This window comes from Pseudonaja textilis, chromosome 2 (genome assembly GCF_049901715.1).
Source record: "Pseudonaja textilis isolate UNSWEBS1 chromosome 2, rPseTex1.2, whole genome shotgun sequence".
Taxonomy (NCBI): domain Eukaryota; kingdom Metazoa; phylum Chordata; class Lepidosauria; order Squamata; family Elapidae; genus Pseudonaja; species Pseudonaja textilis.
In genome coordinates this window covers 205,157,304-205,175,258 of record NC_141991.1, presented here as the reverse complement: position 1 = coordinate 205,175,258, position 17,955 = coordinate 205,157,304, and the positions used below count along the sequence as shown (strand labels likewise).

General features: G+C 33.5%; 1 protein-coding gene across 1 annotated transcript in view; it reads left to right on the top strand.

Moving 5' to 3' along the window:
• PRDM6 (PR/SET domain 6) overlaps positions 1-17,693 on the top strand; it is a 77,793-nt gene extending 60,100 nt beyond the window's left edge. The window contains exons 6-7 of the mRNA XM_026714656.2: positions 11,309-11,485; positions 16,792-17,693. Coding sequence (XP_026570441.1) covers positions 11,309-11,485; positions 16,792-16,906 — 292 coding nt within the window. The 3' untranslated portion in view covers positions 16,907-17,693. The remainder of the gene's footprint in view (positions 1-11,308; positions 11,486-16,791) is intronic.
• Positions 17,694-17,955: the final 262 nt, after the last annotated feature.

The window sequence follows — 17,955 nt, the reverse complement described above, 5'->3', positions numbered from 1 at the left end:
ACGTGTGGCTCAGCAGCTGTCATAGCCATTTCAGGGTTCACCTATAGTGTGCAATGTGTATGAACTTAATTAAGTACTAAGGGGTAATGAATTGGAATTTTTTGCTTAGCACTATTTTTCTTCAGAGCATGCAAAGCCATAAATTGTGCAAAGCTGTCAAAAGGAAATACCTACTCCACTAGTGATGTGGAGGAAAACAGATGCCATTTATTCAATAAACTAATATCCACACCGAAGAAAAATGTTGACTAGATACCTCAGAGTCAAAGTTGGTTGAAAGTTTGTCAATACAGAATTTTATGGCCATGAACTGAGGATGAAATTTAGCTGAACAAGTGAATTAAAATTTCAGGTATCCTGACCGGTGGCCCGGTAGAGATAATGGAACTATTATTTATGAATCAAATCTGGTTTATTTGACAATCATGATAGCTGGCAGCACAAAAGGCAAAAATCAAATTAACCCAATAAAAATATTGTTTGGGATTTTGTTGTTCCTTTAGTGACGAAGAGGTACTTTAATAAAAATGATTGAATGTCCTGGAACGATCATTGGAGAAACAATCCACAAGTATTGTTCTTATGCTACTTCAGTGATGAAAAGGAGCCTTAGCAAATTAGAGAGAAGTTTTGAAAGCCAATGTGCCATTTTAGTAAACATTTAAAATGTTTTCATTACTGAGTATAAATCTTTTATCTTTTCATAGGAATCTCATCAAAATGCATTAATCATATTTAGAACCTAATCATATTTACTACTATAAAACCTCAGGTTTCCCCCCCCCCCCCATAAATCTTCTAGGCGGGTTTTGCATTAGAAGAAATTAATAAATATGTTGAATTAATAGAGGTTCATTTCCGGGGGAAGGGAGGCCTTTTCAATATTGCTTGAAAATTTCCAAAGGAATTTCCACCAGAAATCTAAATATGTTTGAATGGATCCATAGGTCTCTCAATTTTTTTGTTCATTTCAATAAAGTGAATAGATTGTATGGTGAGATATATGTATTTAATGGTAATTTCTCCACTGAAATAAATTAGCTAATTTTTCAAAATATTTATGCATGTACTGTAATGTACATCAAATATTCTTTGCCTGCAAGAAATCAGAGCTTTGGATTAAAGTAAAATTCATGTTACTATCCTCACTGCATTAAAATGTACAAAACATAATTAAAACATCTACAATAACAATTGTGAGGATTAAAAAAGTAAGGTAGCATGCCATTTTTTCAAATTCAAATGTCCATTAGCTTCTACAATTAATTTATTTGCACACTTAATCATACTAAATTATAATAATGTTCCTAAGCATGACCCAACCTACCACTGAATCTTAACTGTAACCTTATATAAATGCTGAAGCTCACAAAACAGTCTTCAAATGGCAGCCATTTAGGTTGTTTGGCTATAAGATTGGGCATAATCTGAAGTAAGATGAAGGGAGAGGTATTTCATCACATTTTATAAAAGAACAATGTTTGAATTTATCTGGAGATTCCACACGTATTAAGGAGATACAAAAAACATGGAAACTCATTTACCTCTGCCTCTTAGTAGTAATGGAAATCTGCACCAGTTATTTTTACTTTTAATACTCAAACAACTTATATATTCTGGGCCCATTTTCAGATATTACAATAAGAAAGTGGTTAGGAATTGTAAGTTATGAATAGTCCAAAGCATGCTGGATAGTAGAAAGTACATCTTTCAATCAGTACATCTATCAGTGAGTATTTGTACTTTTTCAGTTTTCCAATTATTGGATATTAATATTAACAAGCTAAAAAATTTCCTCACCAAATAAAGAACATAATTGTATGTGTGAGAATATTGTGCTTGCACTTCTTGTCAATGGTTTTGTAATTGAGTAAAGCAATTATATAAAGTGTGACTCTTAGTCAATATCATTATAGTGTCATTGTTCATCCAAGAAGATTTAGGTTGGAATACAGATCTTGAAACTTTTCACTGCCAACAGATGCACACTGATAATAGAATAGAAGGTTATCACAGTGTTCTTGGAGGTGAAGGTTTGCTTCGCCTCATCTTATGCGCTCCCAAGTGCTTGGGGGAAGGGTCAGCTCAGCAGTAGGTCAACTCTAGCAGCAATTCATGGGATTGGGAGGGGAAACTCTTCTTTAAACCCTACACAAGACAGAGCTGGATAAAATCTCATTATAAGCAGCTTTCTGGGTTTGCTTTCTGGACCCAAAAACTGAATGCAATATTAAAATTATTTTACAAGAGTAGAGTTTGTCTGTTGAGAGTAGAGGCAGCTAGGGGAATAAGAACAACTTGGAAATTAAGATTATCACAATTCTGTATCAAAAAATAGAGACTATCCTTAAACCTTTCTTAAGAAACAATGGCCTTTGGTCAACTATTCCTCTATCATGTAATATATGATAAGAATTTCATTTCTTATATGTACACTCTAAGCATATTTTTGTCTGGATTAATCAAGAACTACTGAATGGATTTGCCTGAAAATTATTTGTGGTCACAGTGTAAAATATCTTGCAATAAATGAAGTAAATAAGATTTTCCTATTAAGGTTATAGCTGTATGATAGACCTTTCCCTACTTCTCAACAGTAGCATAGGTAGGTTTGTAGGTCCAAAGTCAGTTCTTCCCAAGTCATGCCTTGTGACTTTTCACCTGTGTAATTCACTAACATGAACTGGTTTATGGATATTATGGCTGGTTGCTCAAGTAGATTTGGCAGTAAAATAACTGTGAGTGATTTGTGACAAGAATAGAGACATTCAGTGCCTGTAGCATGATTATAGTGGCAGAATGCAAATGCCTTTTTTTGCATAAAGAATACTGGCGTTTCAAAAGGGGGAGCAGTGGTGGCATTCTACCGGTTTGGCCGAACCAGTAGCTGCGACGATTATCTGTGAGTGAACTAGTTCACTCCAACGATCAGCTGCTGGGCCCTCCCACCTGTCCCAGCTCAATACTGACCTTTATTTCATGCTTTTCCATCTCAGCTGCTTCGCGCGGCACAGCAGATTGCCGCGCATCAGCTGTTTTACACACAGGGCTTGCAGCTGAAGGGGAGTTGCAAACGCCACGTGTGCGCAAAGTGCACTCTCACACCGAACTGGTAGGAAAACTTTTTGAAATCCACCATTGAGGGGGAGGGAGTTGTTTTGCAGATACCTTTTATATCTACTAAAAGAGAAGAAATATATACACAAAACGCATTGTGTTTTTGTCTGTTTTCAGTAGTAACAGTAGTACAGTATAGCGTAGCATTAGTATAGTAGTAATTTTTAACTGTCTCATTTACAATATTGTAAATCCATTTGGATTTTCTATTCCCATTCTAGACAATATGTATCTATTTTAATTTAAACCCATTTTTATTAGAAAAAAAATTAAGAAATCATCTGAGGTACTATGACTGATTATTTCTAGTCACTCTGAGGAGATAATTACACATCTTGTGCTCTTTCAAATAGCTCTTCTATAGGATACTAAAACAGTCTTTCCTAACTCTCCAGAAATCTGAAGCTAATCCCTTTTAATAATAATGCCGTAAAGGGGTCTTACGTTCTTTATAATATAGTTTGAATTGCGGAAAACATATTATAAATGAAAAATTAATGGTATTACTTTTTCAGAGTAATAATACGAGAACAATGTATAATGTTTATTTATATTAATAATTGATTAATTATATGATATAATATATGTTATTTTATATTATTTTAAAAGCAGTAGCTTCAGCCTTTAAAAATGTATGGTAGACAGTAATATCCCCAGGGCAGAAATTAAGTATGTTCAAGTTTTGTATGTAGGCAATGTTGAATTTTATAGTATAATTAGATTTCTGGAAACAGTTTCTGCCATTTTGGTTACATGGTCTCTTACCAGGTATGGGAGAGGAAGAATTATAAAAGGAGCAAAAGAGGTTCTGTCTCGTATAAAAATGGGGTAGAACTTAGAAAGCCATTCAGACTGCCATCTTCATTTTTTTACATCCCCTTCTCTCCCTAGATGCTGTTTCCTCTTACACTAGAATGCATTTTTAAATTGCTAATTAATTTAATGCTTCTCCTGAAATCAACTTAAAGTCTAAAATTTAGAAGCACCTCTAGAAGTAATTGGCCAAACGGTTTCCAAGATTTGGTTTACTTGTTTGCTTGTTTTGCCTGGTTCTAGACAATCTTACCCATTATTCCATGAACCAGGATTAGAAATCCCTTTTCTCTTCTGTTTTTCTGCTGCAGAAATTCCCAACAATCCCATTTGGGGGGCTCCAGAAAGGGGTAAGCAGAAGCCTTCAATCAAAGTGATTTTTTTAAAAAATAACTTTTTCATAATGCATTTTAATTAAAAAGCAGTTCTTACAATACACATCATTATTTTTTAATGTCATGCACAGTCTACCATGCATTTTAAATGATTAATATATATGTTTTAATATACATATATGGATATTCCCCCTGATAGTTTCATATATAATTTGAAAAAAAAATTGTAGCAGATTTTAATTGGATAAATTAAATATTACATGTATAATATATTGATGGAGTAATAAATTCATTATGTTCAAGCTTACATCATCAGATATGTGCTAATACAGATAGCCCTCGACTTACAATTCATTTAGTGATTGTTTGAAGATACAACAGCACTGGCAAAAAGTGACCCATTACCATTTTTCACATTTCTGGCCGTTGCAGCATCCTCTTGGTCATGTGATCTAAATTCTGACACAACCATGATCCTGTTTTGCGATCTTCTGACAAACAAAATCAATGTGGAAGCCAGGTTCATTTAACAACCTGTTACTAACTTAAGAACTGCAGCGATCCGCTTAACAATTGTGGCAAGAGAGGTCGCAAAATGGGGGCAAGATCTGCTTAACAAATTATTTTACTTAGTAACCAAAGTTATTTGCTCAATTGTGGTCTTAAGTCGAGGACCATCTATATGTGCAGCACTTCCTGTCACCTACTGATTAGCACATCAGATCAAATATGTTTCATCACACATCTGATGAGGTGTGTGTCCTGTCATGATGCCACAAGTTTCTAGGATTTGGAAGGAGAAATGGAAGAGCTGGCCCTTGGTGATGTCAAAGAGGCTGGTTCTGACTCTAACTGGATCTTTTACAGCACACAGATGTGCCATAGCGCAGTGGTTGAACAACAGTGTCTTGTAGGCTTATGTTTTTAGTGTGAAAGTATGTTGAATTTTCGTGAGATATATCATTTGGAGTATCTGGTTTGATTTTAACAACAATGCAATCTTGTCCATCATTTCTGTTTGATAGTAACTACGAGCGGTAGTGGCGCAGTAGTTACAGTGCCGTACTGCAGGTTACTTCTGCTAACTGCCAACTGCCTACAATTTGGCAGTTCAATTCTCACCAGGCTCAAGGTTGACTCATCTGTCCATCCTTCCAAAGTGGATAAAATGAGGACCCAAATTGTTGGGGGCTGACTCTGTAAATCACTTAGAGATGGCTGTAAACATTGTGAAGTGGTATATAAGTCTAATTGCTATTGGTATTGCTATTGCTATCCAAAAATCTACCTGCCTCTCACAAGCAGCACATGAGAACAACAGCATCCTCCTGTTCATATTTCCCATTATATTTAGAAAGATATGTCTAAAAAGTTGCAAGTTACATATGTTGTCACCAAACACATTGTTACCCATCCCCTACCTCAATTCTGCAATAGCCATGACAGTAGCTTTAGCACTATAGGTTATCTTCCTTGTTCCCATCACATTTTTTAAGAGGATGTAAAATAATGATGGACACCTTACCAGGATTTGTTCCTTTGAGCATACCTTAACTATAGAATCAAAGAACTGACAATAAATCAAATTTAATATTCAATTCTTCTTGCATAATTGCTTCTAAAAAGTTACTTTTTGATAGTTTGATATTCTTAATATATGATGTATTTCTATCTAATATCACTATGATACAGCTGAATATTATTTACTTATGCCAGTAATCTTTTTTATTTTACACAAAAGCTTAGATTTAACAAATATGAGCAGAATACCTGGAAGGGACTTTGAAAAAAAAATCTTTCCCCCCTTCATTTCATGAGGTGATTTCATCATAATAGAGCCTGTATTAGAGGAAATTGCTTACTATTTATTAAATAAATCACCGAGCAATCACTATGCATTTCTTTTATGAAAAATGACAACCTTGAAAGTATAGTGTCTGCAGGTTTTCTAAACGTTATGGGTTTAGTACATATCCTATTCCGTTGCAATTGTTTCAGAGAGATTATTGTTTATAAACAAAGAATGATTTGATTTTGCAGAAAAAAAATAATCACCTTGAAATAAGGGATTAATTGATTTTGTTTAGTGACTTATTTGTTTATTTTACAGTTAAAAAATAGATAACCAGGGGCTAATAAATGTTAATGATTCCACTCATTCTCAGAAAATCAATTCATGATTATTACAGCACATCTTGGTTTATCTTTTTACTAAAAGAATCTAATTCTAAAAATATCTTATCACAGCACATTATTATTAGTAAGTGCTCCAAGAAAAAAGAATACACTATAGTGAAATATTTAATCCTTAGTAGATTTTTTATATGTTTGACTTATCAGCTGCACTTTCTATTATAAAAATGAATAGTTCCTTTGAACAAAAACTGAAATTGCTCCTAAGAGTAAGCATTAGAATATAACAAGTTTAATATGAAGTATTAATGCAATGTAAAATATATGATTTTTGAACGTCTGAAATCAATGTACATTAAGCTTTGAATGAAAGGCAGCTACCTCCAAAACTTCAACATCCAAAAATGTTATATACATTGAAAATTTTCTACATGAAGACTGAATGTCAGGACAAGGGGGGAAATGAAAAAAGCACATATAAAGGTTCCATTTATTAATTATATAAAAGGAAGAACAAAATAAATGAGTGTACTAAAAGCTATTATGTATTTTTAATGAACTTTCTTCTATCCCAGTGACAAGCAAAAGTTAGGATTTCCAGATCTCAGAGATAGTATATCCTAATAAAGTGCCCTCGGACCAAGTCTTCCATTCAAAGGGCAATAATGTCCTGTAAATAGATACTAGAAAAAGGAATTGAGAAATCATACAGTATCTATCTGTATCCTCTCCCTTCTCTGTCTCTGTCTCTGTCTGTCTGTCTGTCTATCTATGTGTATCTATGTATATCTATCAATCATCTAGCTATCATCTGTCTGTCTGTCTATATTATCTATCAATCTGTCTGTCTGTATCTGTCTGTATGTTTATCTATCTATCTATTTATTTATTTGGTTTGTCAGTTGCTTACAAGATAATAGGTATAAGTAAAAACATAGCTATGAATACATGGATACGTATAAGAAAAATAAAATAAAAGAAACAATAGGGCAGGGATGGTAGGCACGTTGGTGCGCTTATGCACGCCCCCTATCATCTGTCTGTTCAGTATTTGTATCTATGTATATCATCTATCTATCAATCATCTATCTATCATCTATCATCTGTCTATCTATCTATCTATCTATCTATCTATCTATCTATCTATCGATCATCTATCTTTCATCGGCATGAAAATAATCCAATAATAAACCAAATTTAATACCAAAATTTAGTACAATAAAGATACAGTATGAGCTTGGAGGAGACTGCATCATCTTTCCCAGTATATAGTACTGGCTTCTGCATGATGATTCTTTTTCATTTACTGGCATTAATCTGTCTGTTTGTCTTTTTATCATCTGCCTGCCTGCCTGCCTGCCTGTCTATCTCTATCTAATGTATGTATACATAAATCCTTTTATTAATAGCATTACAGGTTTTACTGAAAGTTCGTTATGGTAGTTCAGCAGAGAAGAAAATAATCCTTTTTCTTCTTTCTATAAGCATTTACATAATAAATGATCAAATAATGTTTGGAAATCTGATTGTTATTAATGTAAGGAAAATTTAAATCCCTAAATAATCTCAATTCAACTGTATCTTACAGCTATAGAATTTTACATTTGAAACTTGCTGTGGAATATTCATCACAGATTTTATAATGTAATTAAAATTATATTGTATTGAACTATTGACCAAAGCTAGGTCATTAATCAAGCAGAAAAATTCTGTGATCAGTGCTCTGAAGCACTGTAAAATAATAGTATTGGTGATCAGTGATGCAAGTAGTCACAATTAAGCAGTCCAGCTGACAAATGAGGGATAACGTTTTATTGTATACTTAATTGAATTGTTCTCTATGCCTGGTCACCATTGTCTCTTTCCTTTACTCTTTTGTTTTAGCTCTTCAGAAATATATACATTTTCAGAACAAAACGCTGACAAGACATCAGTATTCATTAACATTACAGGTTTTACGATTTGTAACTTAAGCTGCTTGTTCCAAAGGATTAAAATTATTGAGGCACCTAAAGATATATCCTTATTTTTTGAAAAATAAAAGAGGTTGGTAGAGCTAAATATAAATAAATAAAACAGCCAATTGAGTAAATACGCTTAAAGCTTTGAAGTTTCCATTGACAACATAAAGCATTTTCAGGAAAAAGAAGCTACAATTTGGAGTTGTCTAGTTAAAGGCAAAACCAATTCTTTTGTCTAATTTTGGAAAGCAACATTTAAAAATGTAACTATGAAGTAGGACTTCCAAGATGTGTACAGGAAGACACAGCCCATGTTTTTCAGCAGTTATAGAGTAATATTTCTAGCTTTGAAATAGCAATTTAGCTATCTGAGCCTTCTTGGAGGAGAAACAGATCGTTTGCATTGAAGAGGTGTGCAGAATTTCTATAATCCCTCTTAAATGGCCTTCTAAACCAATCCCACACCTCATACTGCTAGATCAGGCCCAATTTCTCTTGATCACCTGCAGCAGGAAAGAGCTTATCTCTTTCTAAAAGTTTAATTCTTTTGCTGTGTAGTTCTTAGTACTGAAAAAAAATAGTAACGTTCAGTGGAAAACCAACCTGTAATTAAATTATTTCTATCTGACTTCAGGTCTAGGGTAATAGTTTTATATGATAGTCCTTCAGATATTTGAAAGGTGCTGTCATGTGTCATCTTCTCCAATAACCTTTCTTATAATTCATATTGTCTCATGAAAGATCTGAATGATATTGGATGTTTAATATGGTCTAGATTTCTACAGTATTATCCATATAAATAGAATATATACATATTTCAGTGACATGTTCTGATATTTAAGATAGGTAAGAAATAAGTCGTGGGGTTTTCAAGGAACTCTAGCATTTAACTCTAGCATAATGGTGGAAAACTGGGGATGGCAGCAGATGATAGTGAGGAGCTGATAGTGAGGATATCAAGAACTACCTGAATGCTGTTGCAGAACAAATTCTTTTCTATACTGTAGCACCAGGATAAAGTATAACTCTGAGTTAGGACATCCTAAATCTGCTCTAGGAAGGGCACATCACAATTTTATATATTGTATATTATGGGCTCCCAACTGTGTCCAAAGTATTTAATTTTCTTTAAACACCTTGCTTTAAGTTCTTTACAATTGTTAACCAGAGCTGTGCATCACACTCAGATAAAGACCAAACTCTCAGATATATGGGATAATTTGGTGCAGTAGGTCAGTATAAACCATTTTATAACCTTAAAACTTCACTCATACTGATGGAGCTATGTCATTAAGGAACCCATAACTGTATTGGACGAACTATCATGCTAGGAAGGAAAAGAAAGAGGATTAGAACTCCCAATAATAGTGACTTATATGGTCATATCATTCTTGATTTTCTTAACCTGAATATTTTGGGAATCAGTTAAGAGATTTGAGTACAGAGAGCTGTAATTTTTTCTATCCATTTTATTAATTGTTAGTATTTCATCCATGACAGTTGTACAACAAAGTGAACTGTTTTAACTAGATGATTGGCTTGATGCTTATTTTCTTTTGAGGAAAATATCAGTACATTTTAGACTATTCTCATCCTTCAACTACGGCTTCAGCTGCAATCCCATTCTGGAAAGAGCAGTGTTTTCTCATTAACGCACTTTTGCATTTGCACAAAATACCTTCAATCTAAGAGTCTAAAATTTGGTATGGGTGTTTGTCATAATTGGAACTATTTTCATGATATATATTTTTTCTTTCTGAACCTGACGTTCTTTTAAAACAAAGAGATTTTAAAAGAGCCTAGATTGGGGAAAACTTCTTAGCACCACTAAACTGCTTTCATTCTAATAGCAAACTCTGAAAGAATGGTCCCATTGAACTTCCTGGGGAAGGGATTTCTAGAACCAAGGTGTCATGTTTTTCTCTTGCTGCCAAGCAAAATTTTTGATAGTCACATAATTACAGATGACAGGAACACATAAAGAATGTTGGTTTCAATTCATGGAGGTCTCCATAAATATTAATTATTATCTTGAACTGAATTTCTGCCTTTAAGACTACAGTCTGCAGAAGACATAATTAAAATATTTGTATTTTAATTGCATTGCTTTTGTGGATATTAATTGCATTTTAAGTAAATATGATGCTTTCATATATCTCCCTGCCCTTCAACTAGCATAATCACACACAAAACAAACCTACACGTGCTTTAACCTTCATATTGTTGAGATGTTTCTCTATCCAGAAAGATCACCAATACATTCTTAGAATTAGAGTCTTCTACACTTAATGCGTAAAGCCTGCATTTAGATTCCATAGGCATTGATAATGCTTAGTGTAGAAGGGTCATTATATTCAGCAGTACAAACTTTCCAACGAAATAATTAATTCCAGGCCCCGACCATCCTCCAAGTCCCTAATTTATTAAACATGACTTACCTTAGAGATTTCAAACAGAAAAATGATTGGCACAATCTTGTTGGATTCTTTGAGTATATGTAACAACTATATTACCATTCTCAGAAGAATCAAAGATGCTATTGTTTGTAGCTGGTAATACACTCGATATTTTGTTGTGAGGAATGGAGGGAAAATATTTTTTCATGCGGACCTTATGTGAAACTGAGGTTCCCTACTATTTAAAACAAAAAGACTGTAGAGACAACACATCCCTAATTTGATGTCCCCCAAATGTATTGGACTTTGCAATATTTAGCAAGCATAGCAATGCCTGTTAGGGCTCATAGGATATGATATTTATCACATGTAGAGGACATCAGTAGGGAAGATGAGAAGGAGAACATTTCAAATTTGAAGAAAGTTCACTATTAAATTCCCTTTTGAAATAAGCAATCAAAGCTTGGCGGCACCACCCAAATGATTTTCCATGTGCTGCAGTTTAAAAACAAAACAAGTAGTGATCACATTGGGTGTTTCTTATTTTCTGCAGGCCCTATCAGTGTGGACACTGCTCCCAATCCTTCTCCCAACCTTCAGAGCTTCGGAATCACGTAGTCACTCACTCCAGTGACAGACCTTTCAAGTGTGGCTATTGCGGTCGTGCCTTTGCTGGTGCTACTACACTCAACAATCATATCCGGACACATACAGGGGAGAAACCATTTAAGTAAGTAATCAAAGACTCAGTTGAGCAGAAAGGGAACACTAGGATAATTCAGATTTAGATTTCACCTTTTTCAGAGATGTCCTTTTTGAATTCAGTTCCAAATACCAAAAAGATGTGTGAACCTGGCTGTGTTCCTTCTTGATTGCAGTGGCATTTATTTAGGACTAAAATATGTGAGCAGGAGTCAACTTGGTAGTTGAGTCCTTAAGGATTATAGTAATATTCATATATCTATATACTTTCATTTCTACCTCTATCTTTATTTTACCTTTGTCTCTCTATATCTCAGTTATATAATCTTGTAATTTCACCAGAAAATGATGGTTGGGTTTTTTTAATTTTCAGCAACAATCTCTCCAATAATAGTATCTAAGAATGACAAAATAAATAATAGAGTTGAGTTTTTCAGACATATGCCATGCATGGTATATTGAAGAATATCAAGTAGGGAACAATCAGTGAGCATCAAGGCAACAGTGATACTTTTAAGACAGAAGTATTTTAAATAGGAAAAAACTATACAACTGTATGATTATATCATTTAATATTGTTGTAATATGTAGCAATTTTAAGTACAAGTAATATTTTATAGTGTAATTTGGGAGTGGAAACCATGTGGACCCTGAACTACAAATTATGCTAGTTTTGGCCTACAGTGATGTTCACCAGGACTCATAAGAGTAGTAATTCAACAATATTCACAGACCAATCAATTTTGGTTTAGGTGTTTCCTGCATGAACTTTTAGTATGTTATTTCACAAAAATAGTCAAGACATAGAATCTATCAATATGAAAAAATTAAAAGCAGCAGAAAGGGGTTAGAGAGAGTCAGTCCTCCTCTACTTTATCATTACTATAGCTGAATTGAATTACATTCTGAAATTGGTTGCTTTGCAAGATGTGGTTGAGACAAACATCTTAAGTTTGGGGTGCATAGGAAAACAAGGTTTGTTATTGATTGTTTATGTTTTAAATAGTTCAAGTAAGTTTGAAAGAACATATTTTTAAAATTATCAATAAGCTTGCAATTGATTCTGCTACTAATTGTAGGATAGCCAGTTGTTGTAGTAAAGCATCAAGCTAGAGACTAGGATACCAGGAGTTCTAGTTCTGCATTAGGCACAGAAGTGGACTTTGACAAGTAATCTTCTCATAGCTCTATGAAGGAGAATATGGCAAACAACTGAAAAGCCTTGCCAAGGGTAGTTTCCAGAAATAAACAAAGTACCTTACTCAAAGCTGTGCACGCAGACATACACACTAATTTCAGAGGGCAGTAACCACTAAAATATCTTTATATTGATAAAGTATCATTTGAAAATCCATATCACATAAAGATACCTAAACTGGGGATACAGATTTAAATTCTGTTTGTGGAATAGTTTAATTGTTGACAGCCATTAAAAGTTGATATTCAGGTGAAATACTAACAATATTTCATTAGTTTCTTTTTTGAGGCCCAAATAATGCTAAAACCATGTGTTCACTGATATTATATTTTGTCGCTTTATAAGGTTGCTCTTGTTTGTAAACCACATAAAAATGTAACCATTTCAATACCAACTTACTTAAGCTTCATAAAGATCATGATTGGCAATCTCATTGGGATGCCCAGAGTACGAAGAGAAGAGGCGAAGGCCATGTTTTCCAAAATCCAACTCAATCAGTGTTCAGCTTCAGTCTAGAATGACACAAGAATGCCGTGTCAACAAATGGCGGCTACTGAACCATTACATTGGATTAATTCAGCCAATGGAAAAGGAAGCCAAAAACTAGCAGTTGAGATTGATTTTATGTAGTTGCTGTGTAAATAGATTTTAGTAATTAATTGTACAGGCTTCCGGGTCAAAATGGAAAATAGATTTCTTTTAATGTTAAGATGTTACTTATATGTAACCTTGTTGACTCCATTTAATTTCCACCCCCATAACATTCTGTTTTTGTCATATTTCCAATAAATCTACTATTTGTACCACTAAGAGCCAATGCTACATTTTTTCCTTTATATTTTCTTTCCCTTTTTATTTTCTAGAATACTTGAATTAATATAAAGTGGTTTCAGTTTAGTCCCATCCCTGAAATAAATTGCTTAGGAACCTATTCCATTAGATACATGTGAGTCGCATTAATTTTATAAGTTCTATGACTGTATTTGAATGCACAATTTTTATGTAAAGAATTTGCCAATATTTGATATATGTATTTCAGTAAACATTAAGACGTTTATCTAATGAAAAAGCAATTGCAAAATCCATTTTAATGGATATTGAAATGATAATAGTGTTTTGTGTAAGACCAGCATCTTTACTCAACAGATATATTGCATTAAAATTTACGGAATAGCATATGTAAGAGTTTATAATTTACAAAGTAATGCATTGAAATAATTTAGTGCAATAGTGTATTACTGTGCCATCTCACAAGTTCTGTATTTCCAGTATATGTGTTTACATATCTAAGTATAAATATACATTTTATATTCTACCATAAAACATATAAATAAAAACATACATTTGGACAGAAGAAAAATGATTCAACTGTTGGCTATACTACAGGTATATAGAATGGTCACTATGAATATTAGCTGTATGGAAGATTTATTTATTTATTTATTTATTACAACATGAATAATCCTAGATCTCCTTAATTTATCTTGTTTCAATAAATACTTATTTTGGACTTAGACTAATGATAGTTATGCTTTTAAATTTGGATATTTTATGAATGCCACGTGGAAATTACTTGAAATAGGTTTGGTATTGTAACATTAATGTTGGAGCAAGTTTCACTTTATGTTCCAGGATAACTTCTTGTTCTTTTCATAAGTTTTCAGCTTTACTTGTGCCTTTGATTTATAACAGGGGTGTCAAATTTGTTTCATGGTGTCATAACATTTTCCCCCTTTGTTAAACCAGGTATGGGCATGACATGCATCCGGCCCATGGGCTGTGAGTTTGACACCCCTGATTTATAATATGCTTGTTATTAATTCAGTAGTGAGAAGGTGAGAACCAGTTTGGTGTAGTTGTTAAGGTATGAAAACCTAATGAAACCAGTTGGATAACCTTAAACAAGCACCTCTCTCTGCCCTTAGAACAAGGCAATGGCAAACTATGATTGAAAAATCTTGTTAAAAAAGCTACGGGATTTGTCCAGGCAATAACTAGAAGTCAACACTGACTTGGAGGATAGATATATGAGATAGAGAGACAAACAGACACATACACATGAAATATATGTCATATTTGTAGCTTTATTGGTATAGAAAAGAGGGAGAAAAATCAAATCTAAGTAGAGATCACTGCATTGTGCTATAGAAACTAAGCCTAAAATGAATTGATTTCAAAGTGTTCATAGTGAAAAACAAATTCATAATTTGCAAGTTTATCAAGTAATGAAAGGTAGTACATTTTGACACACTAATCCAGTAACTAATCAGTTTTCTAATAAACAATCAGCAACACACTAATGTGTCATCAGCATTTCAGGAACTCTGGAGAGAGGAAGATCTGCACATAGACATTAATGAATACACCAGAAATCATTAGGTGATCAATACTTCTGAGTTATTTTCATTGAGCTGATAGGTCTGATACATTAGAGTTGACATTTTACATTTGTCAAGATCACAGTGCAGTTTTTAACAGTAGAACAGGCTGCTAAAATATTCTAAGAGAAACAATCAAAGAAACATAACTTAAAGGTCTTGACATGTTAGACTAGAAGTAGAAATAAGATGAATGAATTTGTAACCTTTAGGCCATAGGTTTCTCAAGCCATAATTTTCTTTTTTTTTTAATGACACATACTTTATCTCATTCTGAAATTATATATATTTATAAATGACTCTTGATTTATCCATAATGAACCAATTCATTATTTATATAATGTTTACAATAGAAAGATGCACCTGAACAGTGACTCCTTATATTTCATTTGGATATTTTTTACATAAGGATATCTTAGATTATGATCAGGTTTCTTAAATCACTGTTAATTATTATGTATGATTCCATCAACATTATGTTAAAACTATAGTTCATAGTTCACAAGTATCTCCTTTGTCAACTCAGTTGAAATTTATGTGCTCAAGAAGTTCTTATGCAGACTCTATTCATTCCAATACAGTCTACCCAGGACAGTTTTATTGGCTTAAATCTTATGCTTAATTTCACAGCCAGCACGTAGTTCAACATATTTGGAGAGTATCTAATTGGACTAAGTGATCTGGAACAGATTTCTTGCTAGGTTTTTTTTCTTGGCTGTAAACCTGAGAGTAAAATTGTAAGGATTAGTTCATTTTACTTTATTGTCATTATACCTCATACAACAAAATTAAATGTCATCGTCAGTGTATATTGTAACTATAAAAATAAAACACAATCGCACATCTTTACATTCTATACAGTTGAATTGAAAACCCCTGATATTGCATAAATATTGCACTCAATAATTGAATTATTGAGAGAGCAGTAGATAGAAGGATACTTGCTTAAATGGAAGTTATTGAAAAGAATATTTACATCTCATAGATCTCAAGTGTTAAACACTTGAATGCTGAATATTAAGTCAAATTATTGAAGGGCCAAAGTCTGGAAAATCAATTCTTATCTAAAAGAGATGAAGTTGTTTCTGTCTGACTTATGCACATCTCTTGGATGTTCACACAGAAAGCCTGCATCTTAAATATATTCATTATTTTGGCACATCATTTAAATCTATAAGGAGTTTGCAATGGTCATTTTAGCAATATGCTGATTCTATAATAATATTTGTAAAAGTCTCTTTTTAATCATGATAACACTCCTTTGTATCATGCTGGCTAAACAGTAATTTCAGAGAAATACAGAAAGTGATTATTGTTTCCCAGTTTCATGATTGTTCCAATAGGTAAGATTCTTGGTTTTAAATTAGCAGGAGGTGAAATTCTATTTGTCATCAATTTCTCTGAGGGATTACAGAACAGAAAACTGCAGACAAGCTGCTTCTTTGATGGCTCACTCCTAAAAATCTCTTTTTGTTCTTTATCTATTTGAACTGACAGTGATCAGAGCTACAGTAGGACAGGCCTCTCTAGAGAAATCACCTTCCCCTGTCTATTGACAGATTCCCTTGTTCTGAATCAGACAGGCCTTGTCCCATCATAGGCATCAAGGCCTTGGAAGTAGCCACCAATTAAACCTCTTGAGCCAGTAAAATCTGAAGCCACTTTTGAGTGTCTGTTCTGATTAGGCATGATAAGACGAAGCCCCATGCCCCCCAGGAGCATCTTCCCACTCTCAATTTTCTCTCTTGCCTTTTCCAGGTGCGAAAGGTGTGAGAGGAGCTTCACCCAAGCCACCCAGCTGAGTCGACACCAGAGGATGCCCAATGAGTGCAAGCCAATAACAGAGAGCACAGAATCAATTGAAGTGGATTAACTGATTGACTGGTTGGAATTAAACTGCAAGGAAAGTCATGATTAAATGTCATGGACACTTAAGCAAAACCAAAGATTTCCTCTGAGCAACTTTCAATCAGTCCCAGAAAACCAAGAGCAGTAATAAAATAAGTAAGATGTTAAGAGATATTGATCCTGGCATGGAAGTGAAACCAGGGAAGAGATTATTTATTTATGACTAAGAATAAGACTGATTTCAATGGACAAGAAATCCAAGCCTTATAGGATTTCCATCCCCTTCCTCATCATGTATTGCTTTATTTCTAAAAGCTTTTATAATTGCTATTTAATACCAAAGCAACAAGTGTCAAGGGCTTTTCTGCCCATAACTATGACTGCAAATGCACAGGGACTTGTTTATTGTTGCACCTTTTTCTTCAGCACGACTCAATGGACTCAAATATATATTCCTGATAAGGTTCAGTTGGATTGCCATTCTTTTGACTTGACGTTAATTTAAAAGGACTAAATGACAAGAGAGAAGGAGATCCAGAACCATCGTTGCCCTTTTCTAACTAATGCACATTTCATTTCCATGGGTTCAAAATTCATATTTTGTGCACTTTTTTGTATAAATGTTTTCATTAGCCAGTGTTGCATTGGCCAAGGATATCCCAGAAATGTTAAATAAATATGTAGATATATATGTTGTAAAATATCCATAAGGAAAGCATTTGAAATATGTAGTTTTTGAAAACTGTCCTCTTTAATGAATGAGACATTATCCATAACTGATGAATAATTTCAAGTAAAATAGTGACACTCTCTTATCTAAAGTTATCATGCTTGAAATCATAAGCATTAAAAACGGTATAGCAAGAGGCATTCTTTAATTACAAAGAAGAAAAATCAATACAATTTGTCCATGTTTAAAATTTTTGCAATCATTCACTCAAGGCAAAAATAGGTTCGTATATAGCTACCACACAGGATAAATTCAGTTCCAATTTTCTATTTACAACATAGAAAAATACAAGCAGTTTAGATGCCAATTACTACATGGACAGAGAGCTAAAGTCATTCCCAAAT